General features: G+C 36.1%; 7 protein-coding genes across 7 annotated transcripts; 5 read left to right on the top strand and 2 right to left on the bottom strand.

Moving 5' to 3' along the window:
• Positions 1–54: 54 nt before the first annotated feature.
• On the top strand, positions 55–1,509 carry BRETT_003059 (uncharacterized protein; the record flags this gene model as incomplete). Its single annotated transcript, XM_041281574.1, has 1 exon — positions 55–1,509. The coding sequence occupies one exon, from the start codon at positions 55–57 to the stop codon at positions 1,507–1,509; it is 1,455 nt and encodes a 484-aa protein (XP_041139365.1).
• A 347-nt stretch (positions 1,510–1,856) lies between these two features.
• BRETT_003060 (uncharacterized protein) lies at positions 1,857–2,960 on the bottom strand (the record flags this gene model as incomplete). The annotated part of the gene is made up of 1 exon (XM_041281575.1): positions 1,857–2,960. One exon carries the CDS (start codon positions 2,958–2,960, stop codon positions 1,857–1,859), a length of 1,104 nt encoding a protein of 367 aa, XP_041139366.1.
• A 929-nt stretch (positions 2,961–3,889) lies between these two features.
• Positions 3,890–6,115, top strand: BRETT_003061 (uncharacterized protein; the record flags this gene model as incomplete). The annotated part of the gene is made up of 1 exon (XM_041281576.1): positions 3,890–6,115. One exon carries the CDS (start codon positions 3,890–3,892, stop codon positions 6,113–6,115), a length of 2,226 nt encoding a protein of 741 aa, XP_041139367.1.
• An 825-nt stretch (positions 6,116–6,940) lies between these two features.
• On the top strand, positions 6,941–8,761 carry BRETT_003062 (uncharacterized protein; the record flags this gene model as incomplete). Its single annotated transcript, XM_041281577.1, has 1 exon — positions 6,941–8,761. One exon carries the CDS (start codon positions 6,941–6,943, stop codon positions 8,759–8,761), a length of 1,821 nt encoding a protein of 606 aa, XP_041139368.1.
• A 1,497-nt stretch (positions 8,762–10,258) lies between these two features.
• On the top strand, positions 10,259–12,016 carry GAP2_1 (amino acid permease; the record flags this gene model as incomplete). Its single annotated transcript, XM_041281578.1, has 1 exon — positions 10,259–12,016. One exon carries the CDS (start codon positions 10,259–10,261, stop codon positions 12,014–12,016), a length of 1,758 nt encoding a protein of 585 aa, XP_041139369.1.
• Positions 12,017–12,372: 356 nt separating this feature from the next.
• BRETT_003064 (uncharacterized protein) lies at positions 12,373–12,861 on the bottom strand (the record flags this gene model as incomplete). Its single annotated transcript, XM_041281579.1, has 1 exon — positions 12,373–12,861. The coding sequence occupies one exon, from the start codon at positions 12,859–12,861 to the stop codon at positions 12,373–12,375; it is 489 nt and encodes a 162-aa protein (XP_041139370.1).
• An 866-nt stretch (positions 12,862–13,727) lies between these two features.
• On the top strand, positions 13,728–20,351 carry BRETT_003065 (uncharacterized protein; the record flags this gene model as incomplete). Its single annotated transcript, XM_041281580.1, has 2 exons — positions 13,728–18,603; positions 19,396–20,351. The coding sequence occupies 2 exons, from the start codon at positions 13,728–13,730 to the stop codon at positions 20,349–20,351; spliced, it is 5,832 nt and encodes a 1,943-aa protein (XP_041139371.1).
• Positions 20,352–20,864: the final 513 nt, after the last annotated feature.

Raw genomic sequence — 20,864 nt, forward strand, 5'->3', positions numbered from 1 at the left:
AGGTAATTCACCACTTAAGGTTAAATTTCACTCTACCGCATCATAATACGAAACATGCATTCAGGTCCAAAAGAATTTCCAACTTTAAATTCTAAGGAAAAAGATAATTTGGTCGATGAACTAACACAGTACGGATTAGCCAACGGGCTGATCATGTATCCTGAAGGATTCAAGAGCTTTGAAGCCGATTTGGCCCCAGTGACTATTTTTCCCACGCCGTTTCCACGTTCTGAGTTTGAAAAGGCAAAGGCATTAGCAAATCCGTTTTCGACGCTCTATGGCAATATCGTTTCAGAGAAAAAGTGGCTCTTAAACATTGCAGAGGAGCTGAGCAAATCTGATCCAGGTTTTACAGGAAAGCTTTATGAATGCTATAAAAAGGCAAAAAATGAAGGCATTGCTCAAAATGTCTCCCTTGCGTTGACCAGGTCAGACTATATGTTTGACACCATTACTAAGGAAATTAAGCAGGTGGAATATAATACGGTCAGCGTTTCCTTTGCTGGTTTGTCAAACAAAGTTGGTCGAGCACACAAATATTTAAATGATTCTGGCTTGTATAAATATGGAAAGAGATATTACCATGAGGCAGAGCTTGCTATTAGTGAATCTCCAGATGGCTTGGCCGAAGGCCTTGGTGAGGCTGCGAGATATTATAATAATCACTTTGCTGATTCTAAAAATACTATTGTGCTATTTGTCATTCAGCCCAGTGAAAGAAATGCATTTGACCAAAGATTGATTGAATATAGTTTACTTAGGAAATTTGATGTTAGATCCAAGAGGGTTGAACTTGCCAAATTTACTACCAGAACAAAGGTTGATAAAGAATCCAGAAGACTTTATTTGGACAATGATGAGGTTTCAGTTGTTTATTACCGTTCAGGTTATAGTCCATCCGAGTACAATAATGAAGCTGCTTGGGATGCCAGAGTTTTAGCGGAAACAACAACGGCAATAAAATGTCCATCATTACTTGTTCAGTTAAGTGGTGCAAAGAAAATACAACAGCTTCTCACAAACCCCCAGATTCTGGATCAATTTTATCCTCCGTCTTCTTCTTACAGAAAGGAACTTGAATCAACGTTCTGTAAAATTTATCCGTTAGATGGCTCTGACAAGGCTCAAAATGCAAGGAAACTTGCATTTGAGCATCCAGAAAACTATGTTCTCAAACCGCAGCGTGAAGGGGGTGGCAACAATATATACAAAGAGGATATTCCAGGCTTCTTAAATTCAATTCCAGAAAGCCAGTGGGCTGGATACATATTGATGGAGCTTATTCATCCACCGTTGGAAAAAAATGTCCTTCTTCGTAATGGCAAACTTTTTAGCGATGGTATAGTGTCGGAATTAGGGATATATAATTCCTTGCTCTTTGACGAAAATACTGGCATGGCCATAAAGAATACTTATGGTGGGCATTTACTTAGATCGAAGATCAGTACCAGCAACGAAGGTGGCGTCGCAGCTGGCTATGGGTGCGTTGATAGTTTATATCTATACTAAATTTAATATACGATGTGCAACTAGTGAGAACCAAAACGTATATATCATAGATATATATATATTCATAAACCAACATGAACAAACAACATACAATAGGCGAAACAATAACGTAATTTGTAAAATTTAGCACATTGGCTAATCATTAATATTCTGTGCACAGGGCCGACTTTAAAAAAGCGTGCATCCATATTAGCCCCTAAGCATGCATACACTATGCACAACACTGCTCGGACATAAAATGCAATACATCTGAGAATGGATAAACTTCGACGTTTTCAACGAGGACACTCAATAGAATCCTCAGTTGATCGACAATCCATTAATCAGGAATTTCCGGAAATTAAAACTTAATTATTTATCTCAACTTTATTTGCTCCAGACCACCAAACCATAGTTAAAACTGAAAATGATCCCCAAAACAAAATGTCACGTTTACCAAAGTCCGAAAAGTTTGCCGAACCTTTTTCACTTTTAGTGTTGGTTTTGAAGCTAAGCCTGGTTATACCATTTTTGTTGAAGCCATTGGGAATTTGCTCAAGTGACTCCTCTTTAGATGTAGCATGCTCTTTTGCGAAATTTTCGTCGGTAAACTTTTTTGAAACAGACTTGAACTTCTTCCTTAAAGCACTTCCATCCATTCTGGAACCTTTTTCCGCCTTGGCTTTTTTAACTGTGAATTTCTTCAAGTTGTTAGCTTCTGGAGAGGCAACCGCCTCAAATTTTGTTTTGGAAGATGCATTTGTAGCTCTCATTTCCTTCACATGTACGCTTGCATTATTATCCAAATTATGATTACAAGAATCCGAAACGTGTTGTACAGGATCAAACACTTTTTTTGCTGGCTTATTAAAATCAATTTTATGTTGATCTTTCTTGACATTTGCCGCAGTTGTAGTACTAACATGTCTCACATAAGTGTCCTTGGCATAATTAATAACCGATTGGTTCACATCAGGGGATAAATAACTCTGCCCCTTGAGAATAACTTTTCCTTCTTTCATATTTTTTTTCTTACACTCTTGTGCCTGTCTAACTGACTTCGTTCTAAGGTTGTCACCATTATTGTCAGAACGACAAAGTCGCTGAACAAGTTCGGCCTTTTTACCTGAAACCTTCAAATTTCTTTTCCGAAGCTCTGCTTTAAGTATCTGACATGTCATCGACATATATTTTGAATTCATATTATTATTTTCTTCCAATAATTCTGCTTTTTCCTTATTGGATGAACGTAGCTTTCTCTGAAGTTTAACTGGGATACGTCGACAAGATCCAACATGCTTACCCTTATGATAAGCGGCTATGGAAATTTTTTGATTAAAAAAATAGATGTCATTACTATTGTAAACAAGTTGTCGGCACATGGTTTGGGAAGTGGCTAATCCCATAGACAACCATGTACTTCGTTTCAACAAACCTCCTATGGCGGCTACCATTTTTGGGTTTCCGATCATGCCTTGCTGGAAACGGTTTTAATGGAACCTTTAACTTAAAATACTTGAATATCGCAACAATAGAGTCGATATAACACTATTCATAAGACTAAAAATCTTGGCGATATTTATGGACGATAAAATGATGGCGTGTTGTGGATATTGTACATATTTATGTTTATACTGTTTAATATTTTTTTTTGTACACTAAAGGTGATTCCATTGTTTTTATAAAATTGGCATCATCGAGGAAATAATTTATTTTTGTGAAGCAAATTCTTGCGAGCCTTGGTAAAATTTCGTTTACATACTTCCTGATTAGTTCAAGTCCCATAAATCCAAAATATGCCAACACAGCCCAATCATTTCATCATTAAGTTGAGACCACCACTTAACACGTTATATTGAAGTATCTAAAGTACCACTGGATTTGATATATTTTAATTTTAATTGATTATTGTGTTTTTGTCTTCGAAGACCGATGAAACTTTTTCTTTTTTGCAACGTGAAGATGACAACTCGAGATCAGCATCATTCAGTGCAGGAATAGTCTTTTGACCAGACAAACCTTTCAAAATGAATTATTTAGCTTAAAGCACTCATCCTTAAATCTTTATAAATTTACCTCGTCATGCAACAATTCTGTCATCGATCTTAATAAACAAAAATATGTATGCGTTTGTAGTGTCGGCGCTGATTGCGACACACGTTATTTAGAAATTCTAATCTTTTACTATTACTATTACGATTATTCATATTATTATTATTATTATTTTTTTTTTTTTTTTTTTTTTTGAATAACGAACTAACTAACTACTTTCATCGCAGATTTAGGATCTTGCTGAGCAACATTCTTATTACGTTAAATTACACCTCTGGAAGAATCAATCTAATCGGCCAGTAAATAATGCCAATATACAATGAAAGAAATTTGCACTTCACCCCGGAAAATGGAAAAAGATCGGAGATTCCTGAAGATACCAATTATTCATTACAAACCACGTAATGATTTAAGAGATTCAATTTACAGTAGCACTAGCATAGGGCAACAAATTGAAGGAAGGAAGATTTATGAACCTGGATCGTTCATTGATTGGAGGTATGAATATAACAGAATATTCAAATTGAGAAAAAGCTATTTCAGAAGTTCATATCGTCGGAAACGTGTTCAGGAGACGTTCTTGCGGTGGAGTGTACTAATAATATGTAGCATCACTACTGCATTAATTACATTATTCATTGATTATTTTGGCTCCTTCGTACATGATATTAGGTTGGGAATTTGCAGAAATGCATTCATAAGGTTAAAAATTACATGCTCAAAGGAATGGTCCGATTGGGGTTCGATGTTAAGTAGTAGCATTATTTTACGCCATCTTTTGAATTGTGCTGTGGCAATCACTGGCTCTCTAATTTTGATTTTTATTGCGTACATTCTATCATCAAAATACGTTAATATTGCCAGAAGCGGGATTTCAGAGATGAAAATGGTCATTTCAGGATTGGTCATTAAGGGAGTTATTGGCTTTAGGATGCTTTGTTCCAAGATAGTTGGAATTTTCTGTGTTATTGCTAGTGGACTCTGGCTTGGATATGAGGGTCCATTGGTTCACATAGCATGCGCTTTAATAGGACTTACAATAAAAGCATTTTGTCGCCTTAGTCTTGAATTTAACAATGAAGCGATACGAAGAGAGCTTGTTTCAACTGGATTTGCTATCGGTATTGCATCGGCATTTAATGCTCCAATTGGGGGCGTTTTATTGGGAATTGAACAAATTCAAACGTATTTTCCAGTTGATAAACTTATGTGGAAATCATTTATTTGCACAATGATTGACGTTACAATATTGCAGAAACTCCGGTCTTTTAGGGACCTTAGTGTTCCTGATTCATTTAAAGTTGACTTAAAAAACAACTGGCTTTATTTTGAGGCGTTTTTATACATGCTTTTAGGTGTTGTATGTGGTGCTTTAGGCGTTTTATTCAACAAGATCAATATTAAAATTTCACTGACAAGAAACCGTTTATCAAAAAGCAATGGAAAGTATAAAGTTCTGGAGATCTGTATAGTTACAATGCTTACAGTGATTTTAGGATACATGTTAGCAGCATCTCGTTATACCCTAAATGAAATGCTAAGGTTTTTATACAATGACTGTACAAACGATGACGACAATCCTTTGTGTACCGCAGACACTAATTACAGTCCATGGAAGACACTTGGAACATTGCTTTTCTTAAGTGTGGAGGGTTTCCTCCTAACAGCAGTTACATATGGTATGTCTATTCCTGGAGGTGTTCTTCTTCCTTCTCTTGTTATAGGTGCTACTATTGGACGTCTTTTGGGTGTTTTTATGGAATTTATCCAATACAAGCTGTCCGGTACAGCACCATTTTTACATTGTTATAACGAGAAATCATATTGCATATCCGCTGCTTCATACGCGGTTGTCGGTTCTGCCTCCTTCTTTGCGGCCGTGACCAACATGAGTGTTGCTTCAGTAGTTATCGTTTCAGAAATGACTGGTGCGTTGAATTACATCATACCAATTATGATTGGTGTATTTTGTGCCAGGATACTTAATAACGTTACTTTAGGAAAATCTATTTATGAACTTTCTCTCATGGCGAGAAATGAAGTTTACTTGCCGTCTGCATTGGAAGATGACATGTCGATATCAAGCTTTTCTATGATGACGGTAGCTCAATTAATGATTTTAATGGATGAGACAGCTGTTATATATGACGATAGATCTTTAAAGATAGAAGACCTTTTACAAATCCCATCCAGTAAAAGTGGACATCCAGTGTTAAACTCCAGAGGCGGAGAAAAATTAATTGGCTTTATATCCTCTGCACAATTACAGCATGAACTTTTAAAATGGAAAGATTATCCTACGAATACTGTTAAATTCACAGACCCTTTTGGTGCAGAAGAAGATTCCATGATTGCAAACCTATCTTCATATGTAACAGCAATTGAAGACCTTTTTGTGGTTAACGCAAATTTTAATCTATTGACCACTTATGAAGCGATGGACAAATTAAAACTTGAAGAAATATTCATTTGCGAAACAGGTACAAACAAATTTCAAGGTATAATAATGAAAAACGATTTAATCAAACTTGTTCAATCTGGAGACAAGAAGTTAAGAAGAGGCTTCGGGATATAACCAATTCGAGGTGATGATTTTGGATATGTGTTCCATTTTTGCCTTTCATATATTTTCTTGATAAGTTATAGAAATTTCCAATAGATTTAACATAACAGATTGCTTTTAAATTAAATATTATCAGTGTTGAGATCTCTTTGATAATTGGCTTTAATGCAACACATTGAAATCTGCTATCAACCTCTTCTGTAGAAAAGCATCGCTGGCACATACCCTTAAATAATTAGGGACCCACTTAATGTTGATTCATCACAAATTAGTTTTTTTTATCTTTACTTGTGTTTATTTATACTTCCCAGTATTATACTTTCCACGATTACTACTTTTTAGTGCTCTAATTTTTGCTGTTTCTTAGAGCCATTTTCTTCTTTAATACATATCTGCATTGAACTCAGTAACTGATGAAGGACTCAAGGAAAGTGAAGGTACCAGTAAAATTTATTTGTTAATATTTTCTTACTGTAAGGTTGTTCGTTTTACACCATTCAATATACCTTTAATCATTAATATGAATGTGGCTTTCTTTGTATAAAGCAAGGCAGAATACCTTGATATATACGCAACCATCGAGAAAGTTGTTGCACTTGCTTTTCGTTTCTTTATGTAATATACTTTTCAATCCCTTTGACTTTTACGTAAACGACATCCATACATATAATACCAGGTTACGTAATTTGAGAAAGCATACTAACTATAAATTTATGAAGAGGCTTTTTTAAAAGCCGGGGGAGGGAATTTTAAAAGCGCAAGTAGACTCAATACCAATCAAATCGTTTATTGAGATCTTTTAATATTTCAATATATTAATGAAGTAGAGGTTTGGTAATGCTTAGAAGAAATATTTTATACTTTTCTAAGTCTCTCTCTGTGGGGTTGAAAAAGGTAAGAGTACCTTTATGCAGAACAATTTGTACGACTCAAGTTCTTAGAAATGATTCTACGAAGGGTATCACGAACACGAAAAGCAAAATTGAGCCTGAAGAGGTATTTACCAACTTGAATATGGACAATGATCCAATTAGAAATCGAATGTTCGAATATAACTGGGGTACCTGGATTAAAAATGATGAACTAGAGAAGCGCAAGAGATTCACAAAATTTTCCATAAGTGGGTTGAATGAAGTGGTTAGGGTTCTTCAGACAACAGTGGATAAGCCGAATTCTGAAATTATGGACATTGGTAAAAATGTTAAGGCAATTACAGGAAGTTTAAAAAAACTGGATTCCGATGATAAAGCAATTGCTAATATTAAGCAGATAGTATCTATTCACGAGGGAAAGCATCACCACGTTTATAAGGTGATCTTAACTAATGGAAAAGCACTCGCCCTTCGATTGCCATATAGAACCATGCCCGATTTTTATACCGAAAGGTGTTTACAAAGTGAGGCTGCAACAAGTTATTACTTGCAGGAAAGGCTTGGCCTCTGCATACCAAAACTTATTGCCTATTCCGGAAGTTTTGATAATTTCTTAGAATTTCCCTTCATTTTGAGTGAATATAAAGAGGGTGACCTATTGATGAAAAATTGGGATCCTATAATTAAGGGTAAATTGGGTGATAAGACTGTAGAGAAAAAGTTATCGGTTGCAATTGACCCAATTTTTAGCTTTATGAAAGCTACTACTTGCGCCTCTTTCCCTGGATATGGCTCTTTATATTTTAAAGGGGATATCCAGGAGGGGAAAAAATTGATGGCTTTAAAGTCTGACGACTTATTTGTTCTCGGACCAACCACATTAAGATGCTACTATAGAACTTCTGATGTCCTCGATCAAGCGGAGATTGATAATTATACAGGCCCATGGGCGGTAGAATCTCCACTAAAGATGATTAAAGATCTCTCTTCGTTAATTGTATCCAGCTTAAAGAAGAAAGAGCTAACTAAGGATAGTGTCAATGACTTGAATAAGGTAATTAAGGTTTACCAATCGCTTGAAAATACTTCAGAAAAATTATTGGACATTAGAAGCTCGAGTATCCCAAACTTCGAGAAGCTAATTGAACCAAGGTTACATATTCCTGACTTGGATCCAATGAATGTTGTGGTTTCCGGGGAAGGTGAATACAATTTCCTTGATTTTGAGGGTGCCACTACAATTCCATTTATTGTGAGTTCTGCCCCTCTCTTCATCGAGTATTCTGGGCCTAAAGTGTTTGATATAAATGAGGTCGAAAACTTCGACGGGTTGGCACCTAAGTCGAAGGCAAGGGTTGAATATATGCAGAAGAGAACCAGAAACCAGGAATATTGGGAGAAAAAACTAGTGAAAGAGATGCATGATATGTCAAGTTCAGCTTCTCCTATTGTAAAGATGGTTAAAGATCCATTTATATGCGTTGTCAGAAATCATGTTCCAGATCATGAATACTTTTCATTGGCTGGATCCCTATTTATGCTAAAGCATGCCTGGAAAGACCTCCGTGAGGGTCATATTGTTGACAACACAGAGTGTCCAATTGAATTAACTGATCATGATTTTAATCAATTTGCCAGTGATTACGATTCTTACCAGAGGAAGATCAACTCGGAGCCGTTTGGAATTACAGGAGGTTGGGTGCCTCAGGATGTATTTGAAAGGTTGCTGAAGCAGGGTGTTGTTATCAAAGATGGGGAAAACTGGAAGGTGAGACAAAAATCTTGACCATGAATGGAATCAGAAATAATTGCTTTTGTACATAATAGAGACGATCTGCAAAAACAAGACGAGGAAGAGTCGGTGCATTCAGGGATCGCGTTGCATCTTTATTTACTTGTATTATTTTTACTTTAAATTTGACTCCCAGTTTTCTGTTTTAATTTTTTCTTCGATTATCTGGCATGCTTTGATAATTGGTCGATCAGTCAATCAAAAATTAAACGAATTGTAAGCGTTTGCAGGGAGAAAATACGAACGATAATTGCGTTTACGCCGTAAGATTCTATACATTGAAGGGTATAATGCTATCGATCCATATCTTGAGTGAATTTTTTTAATTGATAGATATAAAATCGTTATTTGTTGGATCTCAATGATTTTGATACTGATCAAATATCTCTTTGAATGGTGAGAGTAGTCTGTGAGTCGATAGTCTTCTGCCTTTATTTATTTTTTCTAATCTAAAGCATTCTTAGAAGTTTCCACCTCAAAGCAGGATGCCGCATAAAATACCCTGAAAGGACCAAACTGGAATAGTTCAATTCAAAGAAGAAAAAGATGAATTGCGGCATTGTTAAAATATGTCACGTTCAAACTTTTGTAGAAACTGATAATCGGCTTTGTTTTCGTAACATCTACCATGGGAATGCCATACGGGTTTGACGTCCAAATTGGGCATTCCAAATGGGCAAAGATGAAGGCATAGTAATTGTTAATGCCGTAGGAGGAAAACAATGCATTTAAATTAAAAATATGTAATTTTATGCCTCTCCAAAATAACAATGCATATATTTTTATTTCACTTTCAATTCAACCTTTGGTAGCCAGCAACTATGCAGAGCAAAAGAACAATAGAATAAGTATGCTGGTTGAGAGATTAGCGTAGCTGTACGATCTGATAGCAGTTCCAGAAGAAAGGCAACATAAAAAATAATGTTGAGTCTGACTGGAAGCAAATCTGAATTGAATTACTCGATGGAAAAGAGAAAAGGAGGTCGAATAATAAATTTCCTGGCATTACGGTTTGATAAGGCTCGAAACACTATAGATCAAAAATCGAGGCATTGTTTTATTTCAGTCTGAAGTTAGGCGTTCTCTTTTCATTTACTAGCCTGGGAGTACCGTCATAAAAAATAGCATGCTAGTTTCTGTTCTGCCTCATTATTGGCTGTGGATTAGACCAAAAAATTATTTTTGCATAGCTTATCTTTGACAGATACGGAAAAGAATCGGATATTCGGCTTTGCAAAGGACTCTTATCTTTTCACCATATTTTGTTGTTCGAGGAAGGAAGGCATTAGCTCACTAAGAATACCCCAGATTACTTAACTGCATGCTGCTATTTCAAATTGTCATAAGATTGCATCGCATATAAAGGAGAAGGTTAGCCTTCTTTCTTGTAGAATAATGAAAGGTATATACAGAAAGTCTGTAAGACTTTGCTTCACCGCCAAAGATTATATTGTAGTTGAGTTACAGCGAAATTAAAACAAGTCAACGAATATGATCACTACAGAAATAGGAAAGGATTTGAAGGCTCCTGTGGAGACATCTGTTTCGCCTGTCCAGGAATCTGCATCTCAGGAAAGTAGTCCATACAAGGATGAGAGTGTTTCAACCTGGCAGCGGTTCAAGGATTCGTTCAAGGCTGCCGAGGTTGAATCCGTCGATAATAATTTGACTACAGTTGAGAAGTCAAATATTCGTTCTGCAAAAGCTCCACTTCAACGTAAGTTGAAGAGCAGACATTTGCAGATGATTGCTATTGGTGGTTCCATCGGTACAGGTTTGTTTGTTGGTTCTGGTAGTGCTCTTGCATCTGGTGGTCCGGCGGCTCTTTTGATTGCTTGGATACTTACTGGTGTGATGATGTATTCTACTGTTCAGGCCCTTGGAGAATTGGCTGTCACTTTCCCAGTCAGTGGTTCGTTTGTTCAATATAACACGCGTTTCATTTCTCCAATCTGGGGCTTCTGTATGGCTTGGAATTATGCATTGCAATGGTTAGTTGTTCTTCCTTTAGAGTTGGTGGCTTGTTCTTTGACTATCAAATACTGGAATACAAGTGTTAACTCTGCCGCTTGGGTGGCAATCTTTTACGTCGCCATTTCTGGAATTAACATGTTTGGAATTAGAGGTTATGGTGAAGCAGAGTTTGTTTTCTCATTGTGCAAGGTTCTTGCCATTATTGGATTTATTATCCTTGGAATTGTGTTGAATTGTGGTGGTGGTCCAATCAAGGGCTATATTGGAGGTAAATACTGGAGCGACCCAGGTGCATTTGCAAATGGATTCAAAGGTGTTTGTAGTGTGTTTGTTACAGCAGCATTTTCTTTTGCAGGTACTGAGTTGTGCGGTTTGGCTGCAGCAGAGACTGCTAATCCAAGGAAATCCCTTCCATCAGCAACAAAGCAAGTGTTTTGGAGAATTACTCTATTCTATATTATTTCCTTGACTTTGATCGGTGTGTTGGTTCCATACAATGATCCTCAACTTTTGGATGGCTCTTCCTCAGTTGATGCTAAGGCTTCGCCATTCGTTATTGCAATCAAAAATCATGGTATTAAAGGATTACCATCTGTTATGAATGCCGTCATTATGATTGCTGTTCTTTCTGTTGGTAACTCTTCTGTCTTCGGCTGCTCAAGATGTCTTGCATCTCTTGCCGAGATGGGTATGGCTCCAAAGAGCTTTGGTTTCATAGATAGAATGGGAAGACCAATGGTTGGCATTGGTATTTCTCTTCTATTTGGTTTGCTTTGCTTCTTGGCTGCTTCACCTCAGGAAGGTACAGTCTTTACGTGGTTGTTGGCTTTGTCAGGTTTGTCGTCGGTGTTCACTTGGGGTTCCATTTGTGCCTGCCATTTGAGATTCAGAGCAGCTTTGGAACTTCAGGGTAGGAATACAGGCGAATTGGCATTCACTTCACAATGTGGAAAGATTGGTTCATGGTTTGGTGTTATTCTTAATGTCCTTATCTTGATTGCTCAATTTTATGTCGCATTGTTCCCTATCGGTGCTGAACCAAGTGCCGACGCCTTCTTTGAATCTTACTTGACGGTTCCAGTTTTGATTGCTTTCATTGTCTTCTACCTCTTCTGGAAGAAAGATTTCTTGATTTATATCAAGACGAAGGATCTCGATATTGATACAGGTAGAAGAGAGATGGATCTAGATCGTGTCAAGCAGGAGGTTGCTGAAGAGAAGGCATACATCAAAAGCAAGCCTTTCTACTATCGTCTGTACAAGTTCTGGTGTTGATCGCTGGGAGTTGATTATGAGCTGTCGTATATAACTCTTTAATAAATACTAATCTGACTTTCTGTTTGAAAGTCGGAAGTGCTGGTTTAATTCATATTATTTATACGTGATAATCAAATAATTGGATAGTGATTCTTTAACTTCCTTAGTTTCCTGACTTTTAGTAAAGCATCTAATTCTAATTACTTTTTCTGCTAAAAACCGATAGAGGAGGAAGCTTACTCACAAACTACCTGCTGCCTCTTAATGATTAAATAAATTATATCCTCGGATAAATAAATAACAATACTATGCTGAAAGCAATAAATAAATAACTGAATAGTGATTTCCACCCAATAATTGAGATAACTGTGTGACTATAAATCTTTTTCGGGCCTGGCTTGATACATCCTCTCTTCACCTTCTCTTCCTCCTAGATCCTTGTATAGCCCATTGTAAGGATAGTCTCTCGGCATGGCTGGACGATCAGGCCAAATGTCAGATATGTATACAAAACCGGCAAAGGCACCTAAAATGCCAAAAAAAGTAAGTAACTGTCCCAAGGCAAACTTATCACTAATCTGATGATAATGATCCGGAGCCCACATATCCATGTAATCATGGAAAGGATGGATTTTCTCGCCAAAATTCACTCTATTTTGCTGATCATCATATTTTTTGTAAGGATCCCTGTATTGTGGAGGAATGTAATTTTTTGGAACATCCACACCAAACTCTTTATGAGGATCTGGTAAGTATTTTGGAAGCTCGTACTTGTCCTGGAAACTGACAAACCTCTTTGTGATAGAACATACACAAGATGGTTGTTTGATTGTTAAAGCACAGGTCCTACCAAATCTAAACATAGTATAACTGTTCAAAAAAATGGTAAGTACAATAAATATGGCACACAAATAACCAGTTTAAAAGGAGTACTGATAACAATTTATAATCCAATATAAGAAGTCATTAGATGCTTTACGTTCGCTTGATCAAGCTTCTTCTCAAGATTTTTCTGCGCTGCATTTCAACAAATTTTTTTTGCCGCCTCTTCATGCATCCTTGCACCATTAGTTACATTTCTTTTTCTTTCAAATTTACAAAATTATAAGAAAAGAATGAACCAATTAGGCATGGTGGGAACTATTCATATAGTTTATTATCAGCTTTTGTGATATTAATCCCATTAAACATATATAATGATATTTGATCAAAAATTCGCCTTAATATTTTGTCACTCGTAGGCAAAAACATGGAATCTCCCTAGATTTTGAGAGGTCTTTCCTTCTCGTCCAGGTATTATTTTTTGGAATTTGTCTAAATTGTTTTTCGGGTTTCGCGATAAGTTAGATCAACAAGAAAAAAGGTGCAATCTTTGTTCTCTTTCCACCCACCCCCTTCATGTGTTCCTTCTACCCTACCTTTGTCGTTACTTTCCACCGATTTTATCTCGATAAATTAAAAAAAGTTTAAAGGTTATTCTGCATCTTATACTATTCTTGTTTGGGAAATATATCGGTTCTTTCCATTTTCGTCATTGAGCTTGCTTGATAATAGGGGCAAACTTGCTTTTTTTTGAGAATTTTCAACACATTTTAGGCATATTTCCTACAGCATAAAAGGAAAGGAGGATTGAGTACAACAGAAGACGCACTGGAGAAAGGTTGGCTGTTCCGTCCTAGAGTTTTTTTAATACCATTTTTTTGATCTTGGAAAAAAGAATATTACGAGGATGGCTTCCACTTTAAGTGGATGTAAGGAAGGTATAAAATCAAACACCAGAAAGCGCAATGCTGTTGAGTTAACAGATCATTTAAAAGATCAAAAAAAGCGTCACATGGATTCCGATATAAAATATTACAAGTTCAACCAGGACAATCCTTTAGAAATCCCATCGTATTATGCTCGGAGCGTGAAATTGGACTCGAAAGATACATCTTTCGATCTTAAAGCCAGAAAGCAAAAGCTATGCGATTTATTGGTTGACAGCATGCACATGTTGGATGAGCTATTCCACCTTCGAAATTTTACATCTCTGGTTTACTTTGATCCTCAGAATGTCAGAAAAATACAGCAATCTGAAAGTTTTAAGAAATTTGAAGGAGATTATAATTTATGGCCCAAAACTGGTGACCAAAAAGCAAGACTGAGGATAAGCTCTAGGATATCAGAGCATACCGATCCATTGAAGCAAGAAATAATGGATAAGGTACAAATGATGACTAAACCTGAAATGGTTGTTGGGAAAGATTATTCCAAGATAAGAAAGCATCAAGTGAAGAAGGAGTTTCAATCTAAACATTTAGGATATTCAAGAAAAATAAAAAGAAGTTGCAAACCGAAATATGATAAGAAAAATAAATATCAAAAGTTGGAAAGGTCCAAAAGTAATGCCAAAGATATTGGCTTAAACACTTCAAAAAATGGAGACAGTATTAGTGTTCAAGGAGATTTTGGAGATAATGATTCGGAAGAAAAGCATATGACGGACTATGCTGTTGTTAATAGGGATAATGGTTATGCTGACTCCAGCGACGAAAGTTCGCCTATACTTATAGATCAGCTTCCAGTGACTTATCATTATCCATCAAAATTAAAGCTAAATTACAATGTGAAGCCACAAATAATCACAAATCCGGTACATTTGATAAAACCTAAGTTTAAAAATTTAGAAAAATATCTTGATTCATTTATTTTCACTACGGGTGAACCAACTGAGGAGGTTATTACAAAAGATTACGAAAAATATTTGCTTGCTGAGAAACAAAAGATTTTTAATGTAAAAATTGGACTTCAGAAGCATATCCTCCGCCTTGATAAGAAGGAAAATGTATTCAGAAATGTTCCAAATGGGAGCAAAGAGCCGACAATGATACGGCAAAATTTCCAACACGGATTTAATCATTACAAAGAAAGGCTCCCCCCCTTTCGAATACAGAATCAGGTGACACAGCACGATAACCTTTTGGCACAGGGTGTAAAATCATCCAAACTTATACATAAATTGAGAATTATAAAAGTTCAGAAAGGAAGAAAAATAACCCAAATGATTGAAAATCATTTTAAGCGGTTATCTCAAGAAGAGGAAAGGAAAATTAAGGAGTTTCATAGAATGAAAATTAAGCTAGCCAAAGATACCGCTCGCGAAGTCAAGAAGAAATGGATTATAGCCGTAAAGGCGTACAAAATTTTAGAAGAAAAGGCTGAAGAGAAGGAAAGAGCGGAGCAATCAAAGAAGGAACTTTCGAAGATTTTAGACCAGAGTACTAAAATGTTGGGCGCACAACTTTCTGCCAACAGATCTGAAAACAACACTCAAAGGCAGATTATTGAGAAAGATGAAAACACTGAAGAGGATAGCGATTATTTCAGCTCCAGTTCTTCTGGATTCGAGGAGTCCTCTGGAAATGGGTCTTTGGGTGATTCAAACGAAGAAATTAGAGCATCGGTTAACAATGACGATAAGCTTTCTCCTGAGCAGTTAAGAGAAAAGTACAAAAATTTGGAAAAAGTTAAAATGCCCTTCATGTCATCTACCGATTCAGATGCAGAAAGTAGCGAGGATGAAAATTATGGGTATGATGAAGGAATTGAAGGAAATGATTTAAGATCTTTGTATCGTGGAAATGCGTCAAATTTTCCAATGCGTTCATTGCATTCCACACATTCACTTAATGGTAAAAACGAATTATTGTTTAAGCAAGTGGATCTAAACAAACCATTTTTGGATGATAATAGAGATAAACCATATATAACAACTCCAGAGGATAAAGTTCATAGTGCTACTGTCATTACTGAAAATTCAATTTCAAATGAGGATAGTAAAAATTCACATGGAAATGGAGATTTAGCTCCAGTTGATGAAAATTTGAAATCGTTAGTCACGGATGAGATTGATGAAGATTCTGATGAAGATTCTCTGTATGAAGAAGATGATCTAGATACACCGACATCATCCCCTAAGAACGTCGAAAATAATGGTAATGATATAAAGGCCAAAACCGTTGCAGTTGCGGATGTTCCCATTCCAACATTATTACGTGGAGTATTGCGTCCATATCAAAAGGAGGGATTGAACTGGCTTGTGTCACTTTACAACAATAGAACAAATGGAATTTTGGCTGATGAAATGGGTCTAGGAAAGACTATTCAAACAATTGCTTTGCTAGCATATTTGGCCTGCGAAAAGAATGAATGGGGCCCTCACCTTATTGTTGTACCAACCTCGGTAATATTAAATTGGGAAATGGAATTCAAGAGATTTGCCCCGGGCTTCAAGGTTCTGACGTATTATGGTACACCTCAACAAAGAAAAGAAAAAAGAAAGGGATGGAATACACCAGATACTTTCCATGTTTGCATCACTTCATACCAACTAGTTGTTCAGGATCATACCGTATTTCGCAGAAAAAAATGGCAATATATGGTTCTTGATGAAGCCCATAATATTAAGAATTTTAGATCTCAACGTTGGAGATCTTTGTTAAATTTTAACACCGAGCATCGTCTTTTGCTTACAGGTACCCCTCTTCAAAACAATATTGTTGAACTTTGGTCTCTACTTTACTTTCTAATGCCATCTTCGCAAGGAAACAACAGCATGCCAGAAGGTTTTGCCAACTTAATAGATTTTCAACAATGGTTTGGTAAACCAGTTGATAAAATTATTCAGAGTGGAGGACTTGGAGACGATGCTGAAACAAAAGCTACAGTGAATAAGCTTCACCAGGTTTTGAGACCGTATCTTCTGCGCAGACTCAAACAAGATGTCGAGAAACAGCTGCCGGCAAAGTATGAGCATATTGTCTATTGTCGATTGTCGAAACGTCAGAGATTGTTATATGATGATTTTATGAGCAGAGCCCAGACAAAGGAGACATTAGCAAGTGGCAACTTTTTGAGCATTATCAACTGTTTAATGCAATTAAGAAAGGTTTGCAATCATCCAGATTTATTTGAAGTTCGTCCAATAAACACAAGTTTTGCATTACAAAGATCTGTGATATCCCAATTTGCCAATACTGAAAAAGCTATTAAGCAACAATTTAGATTAGCACCTTTTGATACTATTGATCTTGGATTTATGAATTTGCTCCCGGCACACACATATAAACTGTCGTCACTTGAAGTAGAGAGCTTACAAGATTTATCAGCATCCCAAACTTTTGCGGAAAAGATTGACACGTTAAAGCATAATCTTAAAGGTAAAAGCACAGGATTAGATTTCAGTTCGATGGAGCAGTATTATAAGTGGATGCTTTATAAACAAGAGCAAGACCTTCTCGAACGTACAATACACTTAAAGTATATTAATGATCACAATTGCAACAGGTCTCAGTATGTTTCTGCTGATTTGATAAATTCCGTGACTTTGACAAAGTCTTCGCCTGGTCCAAGCATCATGACGGATCTGGTAAAGGAAATATCGACGCGTGCTACTGAATTAAATCCAATAATACAGAATTTCGCATTTGTGACTCCAAATGCTATTTGCGAAGATTTGATAGATCTCACAGTCCCTCCCACATTAAAGAACAAAGTACAATATGTTGCACAAAATGATCTTGTATTGAATCCGTTTCATAATGTTCAAATCAAAGAAACTATTTCTTTTCCGGATAAGTCATTATTACAGTATGACTGCGGCAAATTGCAAAGATTGGCAATTCTTCTTGAAGAAATAATTCCAAACGGTCATAGAGTTTTGATATTTACACAAATGTCCAAAATGTTGGATGTTTTGGAAAAATTTTTGAATTACAATGGATACACTTATTTACGGCTTGATGGGGCAACGAAGATTGAGGATCGGCAGTTAATGACTGAAAGGTTTAATAGAAATGATAGAATTAAATGCTTCATTTTGAGTACTCGTTCTGGTGGATTAGGTATAAATCTTACTGGTGCTGATACTGTTGTTTTTTACGATTCAGATTGGAATCCTGCAATGGATAAGCAGTGCCAGGATAGGTGTCATCGTATTGGACAAACTAGAGATGTTCATATTTACAGATTTGTTTCAGAGTATACAATAGAGTCGAACATTCTTAAGAAGGCAAACCAGAAACGTCAATTGGATAATGTTGTTATTCAGGAGGGTGATTTTACGACAGATTATTTTAGCAAAATTACTATAAATGATTTGTTGGGGAAGGACAATGCATCGAATAACTCTTCTGATCTTGCCGATGATGGAATGAATCGTAATGAACTTATTTTCAATTCAAATACTTCAAACAATTTAAGTAAGGCTCTTGAACAGGCCGAGGACGTGGAAGATGCCAATGCAGCTAAGGTTGCATTGAATGAAATTAATGTTGACGCTAATGACTTTACTGACCAACAAAATTGTTCCAGGAGCCCAAGCGTTGGAATTTTGCAGAGTCATCAAATGGGAGAATCCGAGGATTCAGCAACTGAACTGTTTACAAAAAGGATTGATAAGTTTACTGTTCAGCACTCTAAGCACGGGCATGAAATTGAGAGCAATAAAATTACTGGAAGGAAAGAAGCTGATGAGGATGACGAAGAAGATGATGATGACGACGACGACGACGACGGTGGTGTAGGTCACATTGATGAGTATATGATAAGATTTATTGCCGGTGGTTTTACTTCTAGGCTTTTTTTTTTTGTTGCAACAGTTAGATTTATTATGTAAAATAATTCAATCTTAGTTCTATTTTCTGATAGATCTTAAAATAAGAGTATGATCTAATTCTATCAAAAAATGGATGAGTGGAAATTACTAACTTCCGGTCAGTCTTAAAGATAAATTCTTACCTCGCTTAAAATGTGAACTATGCGATGAGTGCATTCAAATGCGGGATTTCTATAATCTAAACCTTTAGTAATTTCAACTGTATTATTACTTGTTGCAGCTATATTTCGAGAATTATTCTGATGAAATTTATTTTGCATTTAGAAAAATAAAATGTTTTTCAACATATATATATGCTATGCTAACCTTAGCAATAAATTTAAATAAACATTACCTGGCTTAATGAAATGCCGTTTTCTTGAGCAAGGTCTATATTAATATACTATTTGGTGATAAAAATATTATTATAAACAAATAGAAGAAAAAATGAGATTTTCTTATATTTTAATTAGTAAAATTGCAAAAAAAAAAGTAATTAGGCAGAGCGCAGAGAAGCTCGAATAATAAGGGAAATTATACCTGTGTATGGATGTGCCACTTTTGTGAACCGCCTCCGAAATCTAAAATGATCGAGTTTATGCACTTCAGCATACAGGAAGCTTGGGGGGGGGGGGGAGGAAGCTATCAGACCGTGCACAATTATGAGCAATACCGAGAACGTCTACAATATTAATGAGTGCCTTGTTTTCGAAAATAAATACATGGAATAAAAGATTTCCTCTCATCACTTTGCCCCCAGCTGAACCCAATTCTGATTCTTTTACAAAACTTATCACTAAACGGTTGTATGTTTTGCCATCAGACCCCACTGCAAACAAAGATCAGGGAAATATAAAATTCAAACTTGGCGTTTATAACCTATTTCCTTTCACTTTTGATGAAAATGTTCTCGTTTCAGTGGATCCGCATTGCCTATCAGCCTTACTTATTTTAACCTGTAAGACTGGTAGTAGACTTCCTCAGCTTCGGCCCCTCATTAGTGCATCCGAAAAAGTGAAGGCAGATCGCTGTATCGTGGCAATGTCATATAGTGCATCTCCAGACGGTCAACTTCCAATTTTGGTCGAAGATGAGGTCAATAAAAGCGAGCAAAAGGTGAAACGAAAGTTTCGATCTACAATGATGATAAACAAATTCATAATAGCCAATATTTCGGATCCAACAATTAAAATGTGCATCAAATTAGTGGATACAAGATTATTTGATTTTTATACTTCTTGTTTGCTAGCAAGTAAGAATGAGAAGTTAATTATGAGGTTATACTCGTTAGCGGGATTGGAAGAAAAGCAGAAGGTGCTATTCGATAAACTAGTGTACCCTGCTGTGATTGCACACCTTGCTAGCCGTTTTCAGTTTAATATCCGGAATCCATATATTGCGTCAACATTTATGAGAAATTCCATAGAATCGTGGATAAAACCGAAATATTACACATGTGCAGTTAAAGAGGAATACGAAAAATGTCTTCGGGAAGGGTTTCACACTTTAAGAATGTTTGAAGAAATGTACAAAGATCGAAATCAAAAATTTTATTTTGACGTCGACAAGCCTTCCATTTTTGATTATAAGTTGGCAGCAACCATCTATTGCATTTCCAGTTTGTCTGATTTTATTCCGGACTTTTCCAGAGTCATTGGTAAATGTCCATTGCTATTGGCACATTGTAATCTTGTGATGCAAACAGTTAAGAAATAAAGTCATATGCATATTTTTTGTCAAATACAGTTCATGTTCTCATTTTTTATGAATATTTTAAACTGCATGTAATATTTTAGTTAATAGGTTTAAGTGTGACGCCGATTACTTTATGAAGTTTGTGTTATAACTAATATTGGGTGCTTTTAAGGCTAAAGAAAGGAAAAGTATAAAAGTAAAATGAGTTAAATAAGAACGTAAAATGAATGGGATAGGATGGAAAAATGCACATGCTTAAATACCTTTGATCCTTATGAGCGAGGTTTTCTTGGGCATAAACAAGGCAGGGCAGCCTTATGTAGACGCGACTGTCGACGCATCTATTACACTACATTAAAATATTATGTTCATAGATTAAAAAAAAAGGGAAAGATTAGAATCATTGGGAAACCTAGGTTAATAATATTCAGGATTTAGATTTACGTAGTCAAAAGATCATAATTAGCAGAGGAATGCAAACTATATTATGAAAGGAGGATCTCGATAGGATCCGAAAAAAGTAGATTAGAAGAA

This window comes from Brettanomyces bruxellensis, chromosome 9 (assembly GCF_011074885.1).
Source record: "Brettanomyces bruxellensis chromosome 9, complete sequence".
NCBI lineage: Eukaryota > Fungi > Ascomycota > Pichiomycetes > Pichiales > Pichiaceae > Brettanomyces > Brettanomyces bruxellensis.